Source organism: Simochromis diagramma, unplaced genomic scaffold (genome assembly GCF_900408965.1).
Source record: "Simochromis diagramma unplaced genomic scaffold, fSimDia1.1 OVJJ01000477.1, whole genome shotgun sequence".
Taxonomy (NCBI): Eukaryota; Metazoa; Chordata; class Actinopteri; order Cichliformes; family Cichlidae; genus Simochromis; species Simochromis diagramma.
Window position 1 is genome coordinate 476433 of NW_024387300.1, and position 18109 is coordinate 494541.

An 18109-nucleotide genomic window follows, 5' to 3' on the forward strand; every position below is an offset into this window, starting at 1 on the left:
AAACATCCATGTATGGTTGACACGTCAGCAATTAGTCATAGCAAACTTTACAGCAGAGCAAAATAACAACTTTCTACTTTGGTCTGTAGTGTGTGCTTCTTACTTGTCTTTGATGAGACAGGGGAAAGCCGCCTCAACTTGTGTCTACCAAACGACACAAGCTCCCTGGTGGGTGTCCTCCTAACTCCTGTGGGAGTCCTGGCCAAAGTATAGATTCTGCCCTGGGGAGAGTGCTTCACAGCTGGTGGGCTCACCTTCTCTGATCCACTGCCACTGTGGTCACAATACAGCAGGCAGACACACAGCACAGTCAGAAGGAGTAAAAAACTATTAAACATAAGAAATCCTAAACTCTGAGTTAATGAACTCTGAGATGGGAAATTGAGTGTTTAGTTCCAAAAAAAGCTGTTCAAAGTTCCTTATATCAACTCCGAGTATGTTCACTCTGAGACATGCATGTGCCCATTTACTGGGAACAAGAAAAACATCAGTGGAATATACCATGCAGGTCTAGATTCATATATTTAAACAGTGATTACTACAGTAACACAAAGTTTATCACAGAACCACCTCTTATTGGGGCACATCACCACGGTCATTTCTAACAGCACACAATCAATAAGAGTTTTATGCCCTGCAACCCTCGAGGCATAATGTGAGGTCTTTCTGCATCTGCATCTGATACCCACCTTCAAGTGACTACCAAGTAGGATTAGCCGGTGTTAAGGTAAGTGAAGCTATCCTAAAGATATCCTAGTAACCATGAATCTGATTCATAATAAGATGAATGTCAGTTACCCCAATAACTGAACCAGAGTTTAAATTAATGCTCTAGAACAGAAATCTCATGTTGGACTTAACAAATCCAGAGCTTTCACTAAACCCTCCTTCTCAAACAGAAACCAGAGGTTAGTATTAGGTAAATCATTTTCACCTTATCGGTGTAAACATCCTACAAACATGAGCAAGGACACACTGAATACTTGGCTGATCCCTACTGACAAGGATGCAGTATATATTAGAGGGTAGGGCAGTAAAAAGCCTTAACAAGAGCCATCATGTCATGTGCATTATTCACCTGATAGTAGACCTTCTAATAATCTTCATCCTGCTGCGGAGCTTGAACCCTCCAGGCGAGGAGGATGACAACATGGAGGTGCGCTGAGGTAAACTTAGGGGCACAGAAATCCCTCCTTTCAATCCTTTGTTACTTTTCTCAGCTGTCCAGTGGAAAGCAGATCTACGGCGGTTTGCTGTTGCTCCTGCTGTCCCTGCCACAGATGTACTCTGGCCCCCTGCTTTCCAGCGATAGCGGCTACTCTGTGAGGTGCCAGCAGAGGACACTGCAATACCTTTTTTCAATTTTACAGAAGGAGAAGAGCCTGGTTTAAGTTTCCTTGTGGCCTCTCCTTTGTCCAGACTTCTCTGTGTGAGAGTCAAGGGTTTGGGAGATGGAGGCTTACGAGATGTCTTAGCTTGGGCTCCTGCAGAGGACACCCAGCGGTACTTTGAGGTCTTGGCAGCTACAGTGGGCTGGCTAAGCTTTCGAGGTAACTTCTTAGCAGCGGTTCTCTTAGAAACTACAAATGAAGGGGGGCTTTCAATGGCAACTCCAGATTTCAAGACAGATGTTGGGGCAACAACTGCTGACGGTGTTGAAACAGAGCTCAGTGGTTTGAGCTCTGCTCCTGCAGCACTCTGACCCTTTACCCAAGTGAACTTTGATTTATTTGAATATGAAGTATTGACCTGGGCTTTGCTGCTTTGTAAAGATGAGTTAGAGGAAGCTTGTTGTAATGCAGTAGAGAGACCAGCTGTGAGAGTTACCTGAGATGTATTAGCAACAATCTGTTGAGTGTCTATACTGGTTCTGCTTTTCAGGGAAGGTCCAATCTTTACTTGGGAGCTGCTCTGCTGAATGGCTGAGGTACTGGCTGTGGCTGAAGAGGCCACTTCAAAAGAAACACCAATTTTCTTTCCCTGCAGGCCCGTGTTCCTGCTGTCAACCCTCTGCGTAAACTCTGCTGCTGACCCCATTTTTCCAAGAGCATCACTGTTTTTTCTCTCTGTTGCTACAACTCTACTCTCTGTTATGCTGCTTATATGTTCTTTTTTCTTCAGCTGAGATGTCCCTGATGATAAAGTGGCAGTCCTGCTTCCCGTGCTGAGGCTGGGCAGTGACATGCTATGAGAGTGATGGACAGTGGAGGAGGCAGAAGCTGAGGGATGTCCAGCAGAGGACTCAGGGTTCTTGTTTCTCAGAGAGTACGTTTTCCTCCAACTTCCACAGTTCTGAGGAGCATAGAGTCTTCCTCTGGAGCTGGGAGGGTAGATCATAGATGCACTTTGACCTTGGCCCCTGGCTGGCACTGAAGATTGTGTGTGGCTCTGCTCAGTTCCTGTAAATGGTGTATCGCCATGGGTACTTTTATGTTTGTTGATGAGATCTGGAAATTTGAAAACAGGCAAAAGTATTTAAAAAAGTCCAACAAAAATATGCAAACAAATAATCGTTAAAATTAGCTCTACAACACAATTTATGCCCCATTTCTCAATTCTAAGTTATGTTTTTAAGAATTTAATTTGAATTTGATTTGTAGTTTTCACCATTTACTGTATAGGGCTTCCATCAGGCTGCTTAGCCTACAGTGGCCAACATCTGAAAATGTAACACCTAAAGAAAATCTCTATATAATAAAACACATTTTATGACCTCCATATTCTTGATTTCATTGTTAAATGTTTGCCAACTTTGTAAGAACCTGCTGGAACCCAGGTGCACTTTATTTAACCTAATGTATTGTATTACTCATTCTTTTCAAACTAAATCAAAAAGAAAAGAAAAAAAGCTAAATATCCACAACTGACATACTTAATCAGGCCAATACCAATCAACTGGATCAATAACAGCAGATACTGATAATCCACCAGCACAGCAGCAGCTATGGAGCACCACAAGTGTCACAGACATCAAAACAAAGCATTTTGTGATTTAATAATTAACTGTACAATCAAACATGAATTAGCAAATCTTAAAAAAAAACCCGTGAACATCTATTATGTAATTAGACATTAATAAAGTTCATGATATTGTTAACTTAATAGAATAAAATAGGAGGAATTATAAATTAGTATTTCTGAATTAATTATCAATCCATTGATGAACGCTTTAAACGGAAAAAAATAATTTTCAATAAAAATCTCACTAAAAACATTTTTGAATTCAAAACAAATGTAAAAATGACTTTCAAATAAAGTAAATGGATTAAAAAAGCAAATTAGGAATACAAATGTGTTTTTTCTGACATTTAAATAATGACTCTGCTCCTCAATTTCAATTTCCATTTCTTACTAGCTGCTTAATTAACTATTACATTAACTACTTGATTAGCCTCTTCAATTAGCATTTCCATAACTCTTTTGGTCTCTGGTGAAAAAGCAATGTAAGTAAGGAACGCAGTCTGGAGCTCTCTGACTGGTTAGAGAGACACAGGCACTGATAAGGAGAAAGTATTTTTTATTTGTTTTTATGCTTTTAAAAAAAAAAATTCCTCACTTTATTATTGTTTAGAACAATCACATATTAGTGACACTGAAGAAAAATAATAATGGGTGAGAGGCGAGTTAATGTTCTGAAAAATAAAACTGACAATGTTAAAGTTGTAAATTTCCAAAAAATGAAAAACAGCCAATTTGTCAATAAAAACAAAACGAAAGGAAACGAATTTAAGAGAAAATAACTGGGGAAAAAATATATATCTTCTTTAGTCAATGACATCACTTCACTTTTCCAGGTTAAGCTGGCAGGGTTTCCACACACTGAACTCTTAAAATGTATGCCCTCCAATCTGGACTGACAACAACGTCTGTCAGTCTATCTGCGGTTGACTGTGTCCTGAGACCATCTATCACTCTTAATCATCTTTAACTCTGTTTAGTGTGCAACTCAAAATACAAATACAGAGGTGGTCAGATAGTAACCATAACACAAAGAAAGCATACAAAAGGAACAAGGAACATGATATTTTGAGTGCTATACCTAAAATATCATGAATCGAAACCAGTCAGAAATTTCTACAGTACCAGAGCCGGTGATATTAGTATAATTATTTTAAGGGAGAAGAAATCTTTTGGGCTTTTTTTTTTTTCAAAACGTAATTTAAGGATTTAAGGAAATATCATAACACTTTTTACTCGTTTAAGCTAAATATGACTGATGACTGGAAACATGACTGGAAACATTCAGATTTTAGGTCCTGGTGACCGTTTACTTCCCCAGTTAATTGTAATATAACAGTGGAACACTATGCAAATCAGCGTCAGAGCATACTGACAACGGAACAGGCTCATAATAGTCCATCCTTTACTCGCTGAGTTTACTCTACAGATCCCTATAGGAAATCCTGGAGACTGACCAGTGTCAGGAAGGAAAGAACATCTTTCAAATAACTCTCATTACTTCCTTCGAGTAAGAGACTTGAAAAATCTGTAGCAGTGAGTTTTTTATTCTTTTCTGGAGGATTATACACTTGTTTTCCGCTCTGTCGCTATGCTATCTAGCAAATTGTTAATAACTATTTTAGTACTTTATGTAAATAAATGTACGACTATGCCTTAAAGTTAAGTAATTAAAACCAGGTTTGTTATGGCGCTGTGCTGTCATCACTAGTGCGGGGGACTATAAACAGGACTGAACCTTTATGCTGTTACAGGGAGCTGACACCGACATAAACAGCCATTTACTTCCTTCCAAAGGCAAACAGGAAGCATTCTTCAAAGGACACTAACGGCTCTGTTAAGACACGTGAATATCGTTAAAAAGTATGTTACTGCGTAGAGGTGGCACAACGCTAACTGTTATCCTTCAACAAAATGCGCACGACCGACAAGCTTCAAGCAGCCGTGTTGTGCAAAACAGCCTTTGTTAACCCGCCTGTAACAACTACAATTGTCAACATTTACCGGGAGAGACTTACTTTGTAAAAGGTCAATTTGTCTCTTAAGTGCTTCTCTCTCCTCCATGTTTACGACTACAACCTTTCGTCATTAAATGGCGACGCCCTTAAGAATGACGTATTTCATGTTGGCCAATCACAGTCTGAATAAAGTCGTCGTTGTTTATCCTCAGTATTGACTTACAGGCTTGACATTTAACTCAAAGTGGGCCGTAAGAATGAGTAGAATTTTCTTATTTATTTATTTATTTATTTAATTTACTGTTGTGGTGAGCAGAGTTAATTTTATTGGAGACTTAAAATGTTACTAAAACACAATAAACAAAGATAAATGTCTTCAGCTTTATCAAGGCTGTGGTTTCTCTTTGCATGTATATGTAGATGTGTAAGGCCATATGTCTAAATGACTTTGCCTGGTTAAGGCAATGCATGATGCGTGCTTTGAGCAAGAAGAACCAGCTGCCTCCTTTCCAGAAACTACTTTCCGTGCAAAGGACTCCCATTACTGTGCCTGGATTAACCAGACTTATTCAGACACGTTAATTGTAATGCATTTTTAAATACAATACAACTAAGAGACCACTTTTCTGTATTGATTCTTGTATGGAAATCACAGTGAGAACAAACACAATGACTGAACAAACTATGAACCGACTTTCAGCTACAAAAACAAACAACAATAAAAGGAAGCTCCAAAGGCAGATCACACACCACAAGGTAATTAATTGCCCAGAATTTATCTGATATGCACACATGTATAAAAAAAACAAGCTTCAATTTTCATTTGTTTTAAATGTTATATACCTATGTGGTATGTGACTTTTGTTGCTATGATGCCAGGTCTCTCTTGTAAATGAGATTTTTAATCTCAATGAGATTTTTACCTGGATAAATAAAGGATTAATAATAATGTACTACATGCAGTCAGCATTCTTGAGGCTGGATTGTCAGATTCAACTGACAAAGCCGTTAGCTGTCTGTAAGACAGTACTAAGGGCTTCATTTCGTAACCTCGCTATCGTTGATGCGCAGCTGGCTGACAACCGATTTGAAAACATTACCGTCATTTCGGGAAGCGTCTCTGTATTTGCGCTTTATAAAGTTTGGAATTCCCTTCGGGGAAGTAGTTTTGGGCCAAAAGTTTGTTCGTCTGGTCCAAAAATGTTTCTATGAACTGTCATGAACAAAGTACCAGTGACGCTGCTGCGAAATGAAATGAAAGAGGAAGTGAAAGTTAAGGCAGCTGATTGGACGTAAAACGAAGAGAGAAGACAGAAAGGAAAGCAATCTCTAAAGTTGCTGAATATTTGAAGGTAAAGCTAACGGAGGTTTCTTTATAAATAAATACTCGCTGGAGAGACTGATGCAGACGGTCTGAAGGTTTAGAATTATGAACAATGTTGACTCCGTTTTCAGTTTGAACTCTGCTTATTTGTAGAGTTGACATTGTAGCTCGTTAGCCAGCTAGCTTGAGTGCTGGTGTCAAAATTGATAATAGGTATATTGTTTTCTTGTTTTGTTTTCACACCTGTCTGAACAACACATTTGTGCTGTGTGTGTTTTCTGTGTGTCTCTGTACAGTAGGTACCCCCTTTACAGCTCCTGGCTCGATAACATGGCATCAACAGAAAATGTGTACTTCATCTTAACAAAAAAGCCAGAATGGATCAGTTTTGCAAAAGCTGGAAGTATTGTTTACATGCCTGAAAATAAGTACATCTCAGAAATGAAAAAATCCCCCCCTCCATTAAAGCTACGAATGTGTTTAATGAAGTACTACTCTAGAATAGACTATGACTTGGAGGCCAACGACATGGAGCAGCTGTGTGTAGAGGAAGTTGAGCTGCTGCAGGCGCTGCCTGATGAAGCTGAGAGGCTGAGGTGTTTCAGAGAGCGACATGATCTGCAAGCAGCAATGCAACTTGCTATAGGTACTGAAGTGACTGTGGAGGAAGCTGGGAAGAAGCTCAGAGGCATCATTCACTACATTGGACCAATAAAAAAGACATCTATTTCTTGTCCCATACCAGGACACTTTTTTGGAATCGAACTACAGGTTTGATGGTTTTTTTTCTTACTCCTTCTGGCATATCCACAAGATATACACATATTATAGGTTTCATTTTGGTTTGAGATTTCTGCCTCCAAGCAAAGACAAGTGGTAGTGTTTCAAACTGGGTTTGTTAATATACACACCATACTACTCCACAATTAAATGGCAAGAGCAGGTTTTTGAAGTGATTTGAACATTTATAAACATAAGTAAATAAGACTGAATCATTACCAGATTCATAAATATTTAGACCCATTGCTCAGGACTGGATTAAAGTTCCTTTGAAAGGAGTAAGTCTTTTGAGAATAATCTTACAAGCTTGGCACATTTTCCTCAACTCTCCCTTGTATTTTTCTTTCAAGCTCAGCCCAGTTCTTCAGAAAGCATGAATGCACAGTCATTTAAAAAATATATATATTTTCTGAGAACTTCGATTGGATTCAGATCCGGAGAAGTTTTCTTGGCAATGTGCATCAAGATCCTGAGCACCTAATGGGTGTTAACTCAAACGTACTATGGGTCAAGGTCACGATTGTCATCTCATGGGCAATAACCTGATGAATTGTGATAGATCATGAGCTGGATGAGCTACCACATTATTGATGTCCTGGTTTAGCTTGGCTGGTCAAGCAGAGCTACAAAGATTTTGAAATGTATCCAGCTGTGAGTAATGGGGGTTGCCATCTTTTTGGGCACTTAAATTGCCACAGAGATTGTCAGATACAATCCTGTCTCACAGACAAATTTAAGTTGTGGAAACATATCAAGGACAACTGACAGAGCCAGTATGAACCATAAAAATGTCTGTATTGTAAAAATGTCTCTAAAGATGATACTTCAACCATTTATTTTTGAATAAATCATTAAAATACCCTCAAATTTGTTTTGGGAGTATTTTAACTTGCTTTGTCATTGTGGAGTGGTGTATGGAGACAACACAAGCAATCAAAAGTTGAAAGGGTGCACTGCTTCATGCTTGAAAAAGCATCAATTTCTTTGTAAGGTCACTATTTTGAATAAGTTTCAAAATGTCTTGTAAAACAGTACACTAATTGAAATCGTATAAATGTAAAAACCTCACAAGCTGAAGCCAGGTGGAGCCATTCAACTCCACAACTGCACAGCATGATTGCAGTTTGCAAAGCAGAACAACTGGTAGAGAAATTTAACTGAGGTCTTGTGTGACATCAGTTTTAATCTGCTCTGCTTCTTTTTCTCCAGGGACCAGACAGAGGAAAGGGCCTCGGTGATGGGACCTATGGGGGTGAACGATATTTCAAGTGTGACAAAAACTGTGGCGTTTTTACCCCATTCAACAGAGTCAGCTCTTTATTACCCCCTGTCCATAAGCCATCCCTACAGTCAGAAAGGCTAGAGTTGGGAGACAGAGTTACTTGCTTCATCGATGATAAATTTCGCTATGGAATGGTGCTGGATTTACTGGAAATAGGTGGACAATGTTTCGTTCAGATTTCCACGGTAAGTAATATTCCATTTTTTAATTCCAAAATCATATCAAATGTAATTTTGTGCCATAAATCCACATAGCTTATTCTACAAAATCAGATTTTTATGTTTTCAAAGAAATAATAACAAATAATAGGGACTAAATTATTACCTGTTTAAATTGTAAGCAGACTCTTTGTTATGAAACACACCTGAGATTTACAGCATCATCATTTCTTCTAGTAAAAGTAATCACTTAATTACATTTCTGTTGACAATTTAGAGGAGCTAAAGCATTTACCTTTCCGTCCTGGCATCAGCAGCTGTGTGTCTGAACATAAACCAGCATGAGCTACATGTATATGACTTTACTGCTTCAGTTGTGCCATACAGTATGATGTACTACTGGATTGGTGGATTTTGTTTTGTTTACAGATCTCGCTGTAAAATGGGTCTAACTGGCTGAAACCCAGCTTCACATTCTGTGCAGGTCACTCGACTGACAGCTGCTCTGTGTGAAAATGACTTTTATAAAATAATGCCTTATTTTTATAATGATTAATAATAAAAAAAAATCACATTTAGGATATTCACTCTACAAAATACATCCATGTGGCAGAACACAAATACAAAGACCACAGTCTTAAGTTACATTCATCAGACTGACTAGTGTTTACTAAATGCTAATGCTAACATTGTCATAGCTAGATTCATAATAGCTTAATGTTTGATCGGAGATGAGGATTCAGAACTCACTGGAGTGAGTAATTTAAATCATGCCATGGTCCAAGAATGGTCCTGTAAAAGTCTGGATCTGAATCCAATTGAAAATAGCAGTGCACTGATAATTATCCTGTCTGATGATATTCTGTCATTTACGTGCTCCTGCTTTTCTTTGAGTTTACAGTTACAACCAAACTTTGTTAAGACTCTCTAATACTGCTTCAGCAGTAGTAGTGGAGTATAGGACAGTAATATTTCCTTTGTCTGTTGGTGTTTTCAGGACAAAGATGAATCTGGGAAGACGGGGGGTGAAGTTAGAGTTCCATTAGAAGCGGTTATCAAAGGAGAGCTGATTGCAGGTTTGAGGTCTTTTTACATTTGTTTATTTGTTTTACATTTGCATCATGCCTCAGCCAAACACATTTTTCATTGCAGAGGGAGAGAGCATGGATGTCGACACACCCCCAGAAGCTGATACAGATTATCTCTATATGGGTCTGAGTTTGAACTCTATGGTAGAAGTGACTCTGGGTGAAGGCAACACATATGGAATTATTCGCTGGATAGGCAAGCTGCCTGATCGAAGTGAAACTATGGTTGGCTTGGAACTGGTAAGTCTTTACTCATCATCATTTAAAACTGTTTTGCATATTTATGTTTTAGTTTGCGTTTAATGTTGGGTTAAATTTCAGACATTGGTATAATCAGTCTGTATTCTGATCTGCAGGACGAGAACAAAGGAGTGAGTGATGGTACTTTTAAAGGTCAACGTTATTTCAAATGTCCTGTGAAGAGAGCCCTGTTTGTGAAGCTGAGCTCATGCCGGCCTGACTCACGCTTTCAGAGCACATCATCCAATCACAATGAGAAAATGCAGCCTGAGGACACTGGTTAGTACAGGATGGACAAACCTACACTCTATGGAAAAATGTATTAGGCCACACCTCTTAATCTTAATCTTTGAATTCAAGAGGCCACAGGTATATAAGACTCGAGCACCTAGCCACGCAGTCCGTTTTTCCAAACATTTGTGAAATAATTTGTTGGTCTAGCGCTCACTGAACTTGAGTGTAGTACTGTAATAGGATGCCACCACTCCAGCAAGTTTGTGAACTTCTTCCTCTCTCAGATGTTCCATGATCTACTAGAAGTGTTATTGTTGCAAAGAGCATGTGTTTAGGAACCACAGCAATGAAGTGGCTCTGTTGTTTCAAAGTTCTTCTGGCATTAACATCAGCACAAAAACTGTGCCAGGAGCTCCACAGCTGAGCTCCTGTAGATGTAATTAGTGTCCCGGTGCTTTCTTCAATGTAGTTTACATCCAACTGGCCGTGAGTGACCCCTTGTTCACAAAGGATTATTTTATACTGAAAACAGCAAAAAACAAAACAAAACAAACTACATTTTGGTTGAGTTTGAACTTTTCTGGCAGCAGAGGGAGAATTAATTTGCAAAAATTAAGCTTTGTTTCCTTTTACTTACTTGAAACATGCATTTCTATTTTGTCTTTCTCTATACTTGTCTTTTTTTTTAATATAAAGTATCAGTAGTGTTTACTGTTTGTATTTTTGAAGCATTTTTAGCAGCAGCATCAAATGCAGTGCTCCAGTTGCACATTTGTCCAACAGCTGACTGTAGCATACACTTTACAGCAGCCATTTGGACATCTATATCTGTTATTTGTTTATATACATAACCACATATTTGCTGTTTATGTTTTGATTTAGTGGATCAAACAGACCACAGTACAGCTGAGTTGCAGACTGTTCCGCCTATGAGCACAGAGCAGGTTAAGCAGCTTCTGACTGGACGAATGAAGGGGATTCAAGGACACTGTAACTCTTGCTACATGGACGCTGCCCTCTTCAGGTCAGCATAATAAATTATTATCCTGTGGTTTAACAGTTTTAAATAATGCACAGCTTCCCCAACAAACGATTTTACCTGTAATGGCTTTTAGCTAACTAGCTAGCTAGCATTGACATCATCATCAGTGCAGATGCTTTGTCCTGCTTCTACTGGTTAGAAATTGTTTGATGGTGTCTCCATTTCTACTATATTGTTGGTATACCAGCTACTGCAATTGAATGCTGTACTGTACTTTCAATGTGTGGGTACAGAGATGAAACCAGTTGTGCATTTAACATAGCAAATCTAATATGAAAGCAGTTTCTTTAACTGCATTTTCAAAGCATACTGAAAGGATTCCAGTCTGACTTTTTATTATATTTTTAAAAATCCATAATGTTAGGGAATGTACAGTTCTTTATGTTAACTTAGTTTCTTTCTTTGCTTTCAGTTTGTTTTCCTGCTCTTCCGTGTTGGACTCCATGTTGTTCAAATCAACAACACCTCAAGATGCCCCAATTCAGAGAACACTGCTCAATGACATAGTCAACCCCCTCCGCAGGTCTGTGTTTTGATCAAATCATCACATGGATTGCATTTTATTTTTGCTGTTATTAAAGTTCTGTGTGTGCCGTTTGCAGTAACGGCTTTGTGGAAGGAAGACACATCATGAAGCTACGACAGCAGCTGCGGAAACATGGTTACAGCCAATCATTCACCACAGATGAGAAGGGTCTGCTTATTTGGGAAAGCTTTTCTGGAAGGCATTTGTTTTGTCTTAAGTGGTTGAGTTTGAAGTATTCATGTTACTTTTGTCTTTCAGATCCAGAGGAGTTCCTCAGTGTCATCATGCACCACATCCTCGCCCTGGATCCTCTGCTAAAACTGTACACTTACTATAGCTAAATTACTGTCTCCTGCTGTACTGTATAGTATAATGCATTTTGAGACTCATACCTGGAATGCAGACTATTCTTGTGTGTTCTCCCATTTTAGATCAGCTGCAGGTAAAGTGCAGGAGAGTTACTGCTATCAGATTTTCCTGGACCAGAACCACAGACTAGTTCTGCCAACAGTGCAGCAGCTACTAGAACATTCCTTCCACAGTGCAGGTCTTAAGCTGGCAGAGGTGAGAGCACTTCATTGTTAGGCACAAACTTTAAAGTCCCACTTTCACTTTTGTTTTATTGCTTAACAAATTAAAAATATAACGATATTTATCAGAATAGAAGGACAATCCTGTATCTTAATATTTCAGTTACAAAAAAAATGGAAACTGTTTTTTTTTTTTTTTTGTTTTTTTTCCACAGATTAATCCAAAAATGATTTAGCTGTTTTCTCACAGACATGTAATAGACAGACTTGTAATGGTTGGTTCTCCAGTAGATGGCTCTGTGGGGAAGCTTTCTGAGCAGACCACCTGGAATCTGATCACTTGAGCGTATTCAGTCTGTGTGGTCTTTCATCTTATTTCATCGTACCATCACTCCAGGTGCCGTCCTGCCTCATCCTCCAGATGCCTCGCTTTGGGAAGAAATTCAAGATGTTTGACAAAATCATCCCCTCTCTGGAGCTGGATGTCACTGACCTCCTCTCTGAAGGTCAGATTAAGAATACAAACTCACAGCGACTAAATTTAACACAGTGAATACAACGCACGGTGTGTTTTTCAGGTCCCCAGCAGTGCATGCTGTGCGGAACCCTGGCACAGGTTGAGTGCGTCGACTGTTTTAAAGATCCCCTTTTCAGCCCGACAGGATTCAAAGTCTTCTGCGAGAAGTGTTCAGAACAGGTTTGTCACATTGTTTTAACATCCGAATCATTTTGTTTGTCTTTAGCTTAATTTGTCACGGTAGAGGGAATGTATTGACGTCATTTCTCCATGTGAAACCTCCCACCTCACCACAGTTTCATCAGATTTAGCTGCTATTAGGAGGTAGGACTCAGATATAGAGAGGAAACAAATTAAATCACAATCAAGGCTGATCTGTACTGCAAACAAGTGGTCTGTCAGTGTTGAACATGCACTAAAACTAGAACTTTGACTTAATATAGGTCATCAAATTTTAGACCGAAATCCCAGTTGGTTTGAGAGATATTTGTTAGCTACCTGTTCAGATTTTTTTATTATTACTGTATAATTATTGTGTATAATATTGTGTATTTATCTGGCTTTGCAACACATGGTGTTGTTTTGCTTGTCTATATATAAAAATCTATGCTTGGCTGCTTTCTGAATCAGTTTGTGCACTGAATTGAACAGCAGCTAATTAACTCTGCTCTTGGTGCATTACATCACCTGCTCACCATCTGCTGTTTAACTGTTGGTTCTAGTAAGTACTGCTGAAACACTATATCAGTTCAGTGGCATACTATCAAGCCTCTAAATGAAACACTGTGCAAAAATTTGAATATTTTATGAAATATTTAAATTAATTTTTGTCAGACATCAACTAGTGTAGGCTAGTGTATGTGAAGTCTTCCTCCTTTCCTCTTATACATACAGATAGCAGATGAAGGACGTGCACAGATAACTAGGTCATCCACTTAAGTGATGATGTAGTGCGTGACTAGAGCTGTGCCTTGTCATGTTGTTGAATACATACATTTTTACATGATATAAAAATGTCACATCACAATATCTGTGATATAGCAACACCATGACTACAATGACTGAAGCCCAAACATATCTAACAGTGAGAGCTGAGTGTGAGGCTCTGATGATGATTTAGTAAAAAGCACAATGCTCTGCAAAATGTGCAAGAAAGCTCTTCTGGAGCACCTGCTAGCACTCCATTCAGGAAGAGCAAACTGGATGGTGGTAAACGAATGCTGTAAGCAGCTGATCAAGGAAAAATATTTCTCAATTTCAATTTTATTATTGAATTTATTTGTTGTATTTTCAATTAGCTCTGTAACATCAAGTGGATGATATTTGGTAAATGAGTTTTTGTGACTTCAGCAACATCGGTGTCATAGTTTTTGCCAGAAAAACCTAAATACATCTAACAATACACTTTTAAGCAATAAATTGCAAACATGTTATTTGAATCAAATTTGATACAAATTAAAACTCGTAAATAAAAAATTATATATATATTTTATTTGTTAGAAGTTTCGCTAAACACACCATTTTCAAAAATTTTGAAATTTTCAGCATCTATTAGAAGGTTCAGGCTTTGCAGTCTTTCTCTTAAAACACTGCTTCAGCTCATGTTTTATCCATTTTCGCCATCTTCTTCTTCCCAGATGGTCTAATTTGTCTCTGCCAATAAACCATCAACATATATTTTTATTGAGACCAATTTAGCCCTCATGCTACATTTTTGCACAGGGCTGATGTGCTTTGGGACCTGTAATGCGTGTTTTTTTTCCCAGTTGTTGTTAGTGGTCTCTCCAGTGTTTCTCTTTTCTGTCTTCTCTTTCCCCTGATCCTCCAGCCTAGGAAAATGTCCCACTGGGTATTTCATTGGAATTGAAAGAATCTGAGGCTTTAAACTTTTAATGGTGCCCCAGTGCTTGTTTGGTTTTGGGAACTAAAGGAGCATTTGGACACAGAGATAGCTAATAATGTCATACTTTAGCTAGGCTAAAGCTGTTTGGGGAGATGTATTTTGTGTTTTGTCCTGTTTCGTGTTGGTAGTCTCTCTGTGCTCCTCTTTTCTCTCTTCTCATTCCTTCCATCATTCACCCTGGTTCTGGTGGAGGTCTCTTCCTGTTTTAACAAAAAACTTTATTTCCCTCATGTTGTCACCAAATGCTTGCTCATCGGTGATTGATTGTAGGGATTGTGTCTATACTATTATAGGATCTTTATTTACAACATTATAGAGTTGTCTCAAATATCTCCTTTGGTTTAGGGATCATTTATAGACAATGAACTAAAGTTACTAATGTGAAATTTAACAGTATAGATATAAAATAGTGACTATTTACAGGTCTAATAGTGTGTATGTGTTTTCAGGTGCACTCCCATCCTCAGCGTCACAGCCATAAACCAGCATCCCTGGAAATCCCAAAGGGTTATGTTGGACGTAAAAACCCTCACACTATGATCAGAGACAAAATGGAGCTGTTCGCTGTGCTCTGCATCGAGACAAGCCACTATGTGTCCTTCGTCAAATATGGACCAAACACTGAGGACTGGATCTTCTTCGACAGCATGGCAGACAGACAGGGTAAGCGGGATATTTAATATGCATACACAAGTTAGCTCTGAGTGCATTTTGGCTCACTTGTGTGTATTGCGTTCAGGAGAGATGGATGGCTACAACATTCCAGAGGTGCAGCCCTGCCCCGAGGTTGGTGAATACCTGGAAATGTCCCCCTCCGAGCTGGCCAACCAGGCACCTCGAGATATGAAAGGTGTAGCAAAGCGTCTCTTCTGTGATGCCTACATGTACCTGTACCAAAGCACCACTATGTGCCTCTATCGCTGATGGAACTTGAGCACACTGGACGTTTTGCTATTTGTGTAATTTCTTTTTGCTGCATTGTTTTGTTTTGTTTTCTTTTGTTAACATGCAGATATCTTAAATGTGTGTGTGGTGCTTGGGTGCTGGAAAAAAATTATAGCGACAATAATTTTCTAATATGGCATGAAGTACAGGATAAACTGACATTGCTTTCTAAGTAATTTGCACTATAATCTGAAGAAAATAATTACTGGCTTGCAGCATGTGTTGGACATAAATTACATATTGCACTGTAAAAATAGTTTTACAGTTTACTGCTGATGTTTGTAATTACTTTACATTTTATTTACAGCTTGTATAGTGAAAGTAAATGAGTTTTGCTGATGAAAAACCCTTCAAAGTAGACAGTAGTGATGATTCAGTACGGTTCATTAAGAATACCATCTAACCAGCTCTATTTTAAAAGCTTATGTTATATGCTGCTGTTATTTTGGCATCAGATTTGGATGTTGGCTGGATTTCTTTATATATTTAGATATATTTTTTTATCTTCTGGTATTTAAATTTCACACCTGAAAATGAAACGATGATTTTATTCTTGACAAAGATGTTTCTGTTAGCAACCTAAGAGACGAAAAGATGTTGGGAATAATATCACAGTGGAAAACTGTGCTTGACTGGCTGCTTGGGAGTCCTGGTTGAACTTGTGACCTTTTTCTATTTTTTACTATTACTACTTCTGATATTCAGTAAAATAGATGTCATAAATAAATAAATGCAATCAATAAAACCTTTCATCATCTGTCTTTACTAAAAGAGTAGGACATACAGTGTGCTGATACACATACAGCTTCACAACTATGCAACCTCCACCAACCACGCATCAACCATTTTACCCCAGTGACCGGTGATTTCCAGGCATTTGCTGACTAGTGTCTAGGCCTGTTCAACTGACACCGTATTCAGGAATTTTAACATGTGAGTCCATGAGGACTGACTTCCTTTTGGAACCAGCCTCAACTATCCATTAGAGGAGATTCACTTTTTGGTACTTTTACATTGGCTTCATTTTAAGCTTCAGTTGTTGCCACTTCATGTATTTTCTGTTGTCATGTTTTGGTTTTCAAGAGTGCAGGGAAGTGTGTTCTTCCTTGATGAACAAACTGCTATGCCTCAAGAGTTGGCGGTTCATCTTGTAATCGGAAGGTTGCCAGTTCGAGCCCTGGCTCTGACAGTCTCGGTTGGTGTGTCCTTGGGCAAGACTCTTCACCCGTTGCCTACTGGTGGTGGTCAGAGGGCCTGGTGGCGCCAGTGTCCAGCAGCCTCGCCTCTGTCAGTGCGCCCCAGGGCAGCTGTGCTACAATGTAGCTTGCCATCACCAGTGTGTGAATGTGTGTGTGAACGGGTGGATGATTGAATGTAGTGTAAAGCACTTTGTGGTCCTTAGGGACTAAGTAAAGCGCTATACACATACAGGCCATTTACCATTTAAAAACATTTCCACCTCTGTTTCTTTCTCCCAAGGGTCAGCTTGCATGCATAAGTCTTGACACGTTTTTTTTTTTTTTCTTTTTTTTCCACTTTGAGCCTGAACATAGTCTCACAGGATGTAAAATATTTTTTTTAATATCACACAGCATGTTCAAAAGGTTAACTTGTGTTGTCTCTTTAAATTATTCCTTTCATATTGTTCTTTTCACACAATAAATAGCCATACTGTTATTCACGTTTCCTTCACTGTCAGTGCTCTCATTAACAATGCTTTTCTTTCTGACTTCATTGATGTTAGTGTTTCTTTTAGTGAATAAAAAAAATAGTGGAACGCAGAACGAGCAGGGAAATAACACCTCAGAGTCTTACAGTCAGATCCTAGCTGGAATCTAAAATGCCTGTTGTAACTACATGGACAACAAAATACTGCTATTGTTGACCTTGAAGTGTACTTGGTAGTCCAACAACCGCCGCTTCACTCAGTTCATCAGTCCAACTCTGCGCGTACTACTACTTGCTGTGATGTGAATACACGCAAGTTTTTCTTCCATTAAAGTGCAAGCGTCTCCTCAGCCCTGACTCCTATCTCATCTTTCTTTCAGTCGGTGCCTAACTGGATATTTGTCTTCGTTCCGGATGCTTTTGATCCTGCTGCCTACCGTGCTTCCCCTTCATCTTGCTGTGATCAGCTCTCTGAATGACCTCTACATTAGTTAGGAGTGCTGCGCTGAGCTGTGCTTTGTGATGAGTCGGATTCTTTGGTATACTCGAGGGCACGGATGGCTGCAGCAGTTAGGGCAGCCTTGAGTCCTAATACATGGCCCTGCAACTCAACAGCACAGGCTCCTTATAGTCAAACATACTCAGCATATTCAAGCATATTTGCTATTATGCAAAAAAGTATAGATTCTGCAAGTGTGTGTTTACATAAAGGAGACAGTTGTGCTTGTCTGAGCAGCATAGTTGAACTGTTCCTAGGCTTTTTGAAAGAAGCTATTGACTGCATAATAAAACACACAGAACCTAAAGCAGCAGACCTTTTTCCTATCAAAGCCAGCATAACATTTCTAGTCAGGCTATGCTGGAGAAAAACAATGATCAGACAATCTCGAGTTATGCGCTTGCTAGGGATGGTAATTGATAGGGGTTTAATGATACTAATGCCATTATCGAATATA

At 38.9% G+C, this 18109-nt stretch overlaps 2 protein-coding genes across 4 annotated transcripts in view; one reads left to right on the forward strand and one right to left on the reverse strand.

Moving 5' to 3' along the window:
- The window catches only part of zc3h3 (zinc finger CCCH-type containing 3), a 73147-nt gene extending 68091 nt beyond the window's left edge, over positions 1–5056 (reverse strand). For both annotated transcript variants that reach the window (XM_040004071.1, XM_040004070.1), the window contains exons 1-3: positions 4977–5056; positions 1079–2447; positions 104–273 (exon numbers count right to left, since the gene is read on the reverse strand). In XM_040004071.1, the coding sequence (XP_039860005.1) occupies positions 104–273; positions 1079–2447; positions 4977–5022 (1585 nt within the window). In that variant the 5' untranslated portion in view covers positions 5023–5056. The remainder of the gene's footprint in view (positions 1–103; positions 274–1078; positions 2448–4976) is intronic.
- Positions 4345–16235, forward strand: cyldl (cylindromatosis (turban tumor syndrome), like). Of its 2 annotated transcripts, none has more exons than XM_040004073.1 (15): positions 4345–4468; positions 6537–7011; positions 8230–8487; positions 9458–9536; positions 9613–9788; positions 9905–10067; positions 10905–11046; positions 11477–11587; positions 11667–11758; positions 11849–11912; positions 12022–12154; positions 12518–12626; positions 12699–12817; positions 14990–15203; positions 15280–16235. In XM_040004073.1, the coding sequence occupies exons 2-15, from the start codon at positions 6571–6573 to the stop codon at positions 15462–15464; spliced, it is 2286 nt and encodes a 761-aa protein (XP_039860007.1). In that variant the 5' UTR covers positions 4345–4468; positions 6537–6570; the 3' UTR covers positions 15465–16235. The 2 variants fall into 2 exon arrangements, with proteins under 2 accessions (XP_039860007.1, XP_039860006.1); XM_040004072.1 differs by lacking the exon at positions 4345–4468 and adding an exon at positions 5975–6268.
- The last annotated feature ends 1874 nt before the right edge of the window (positions 16236–18109 follow it).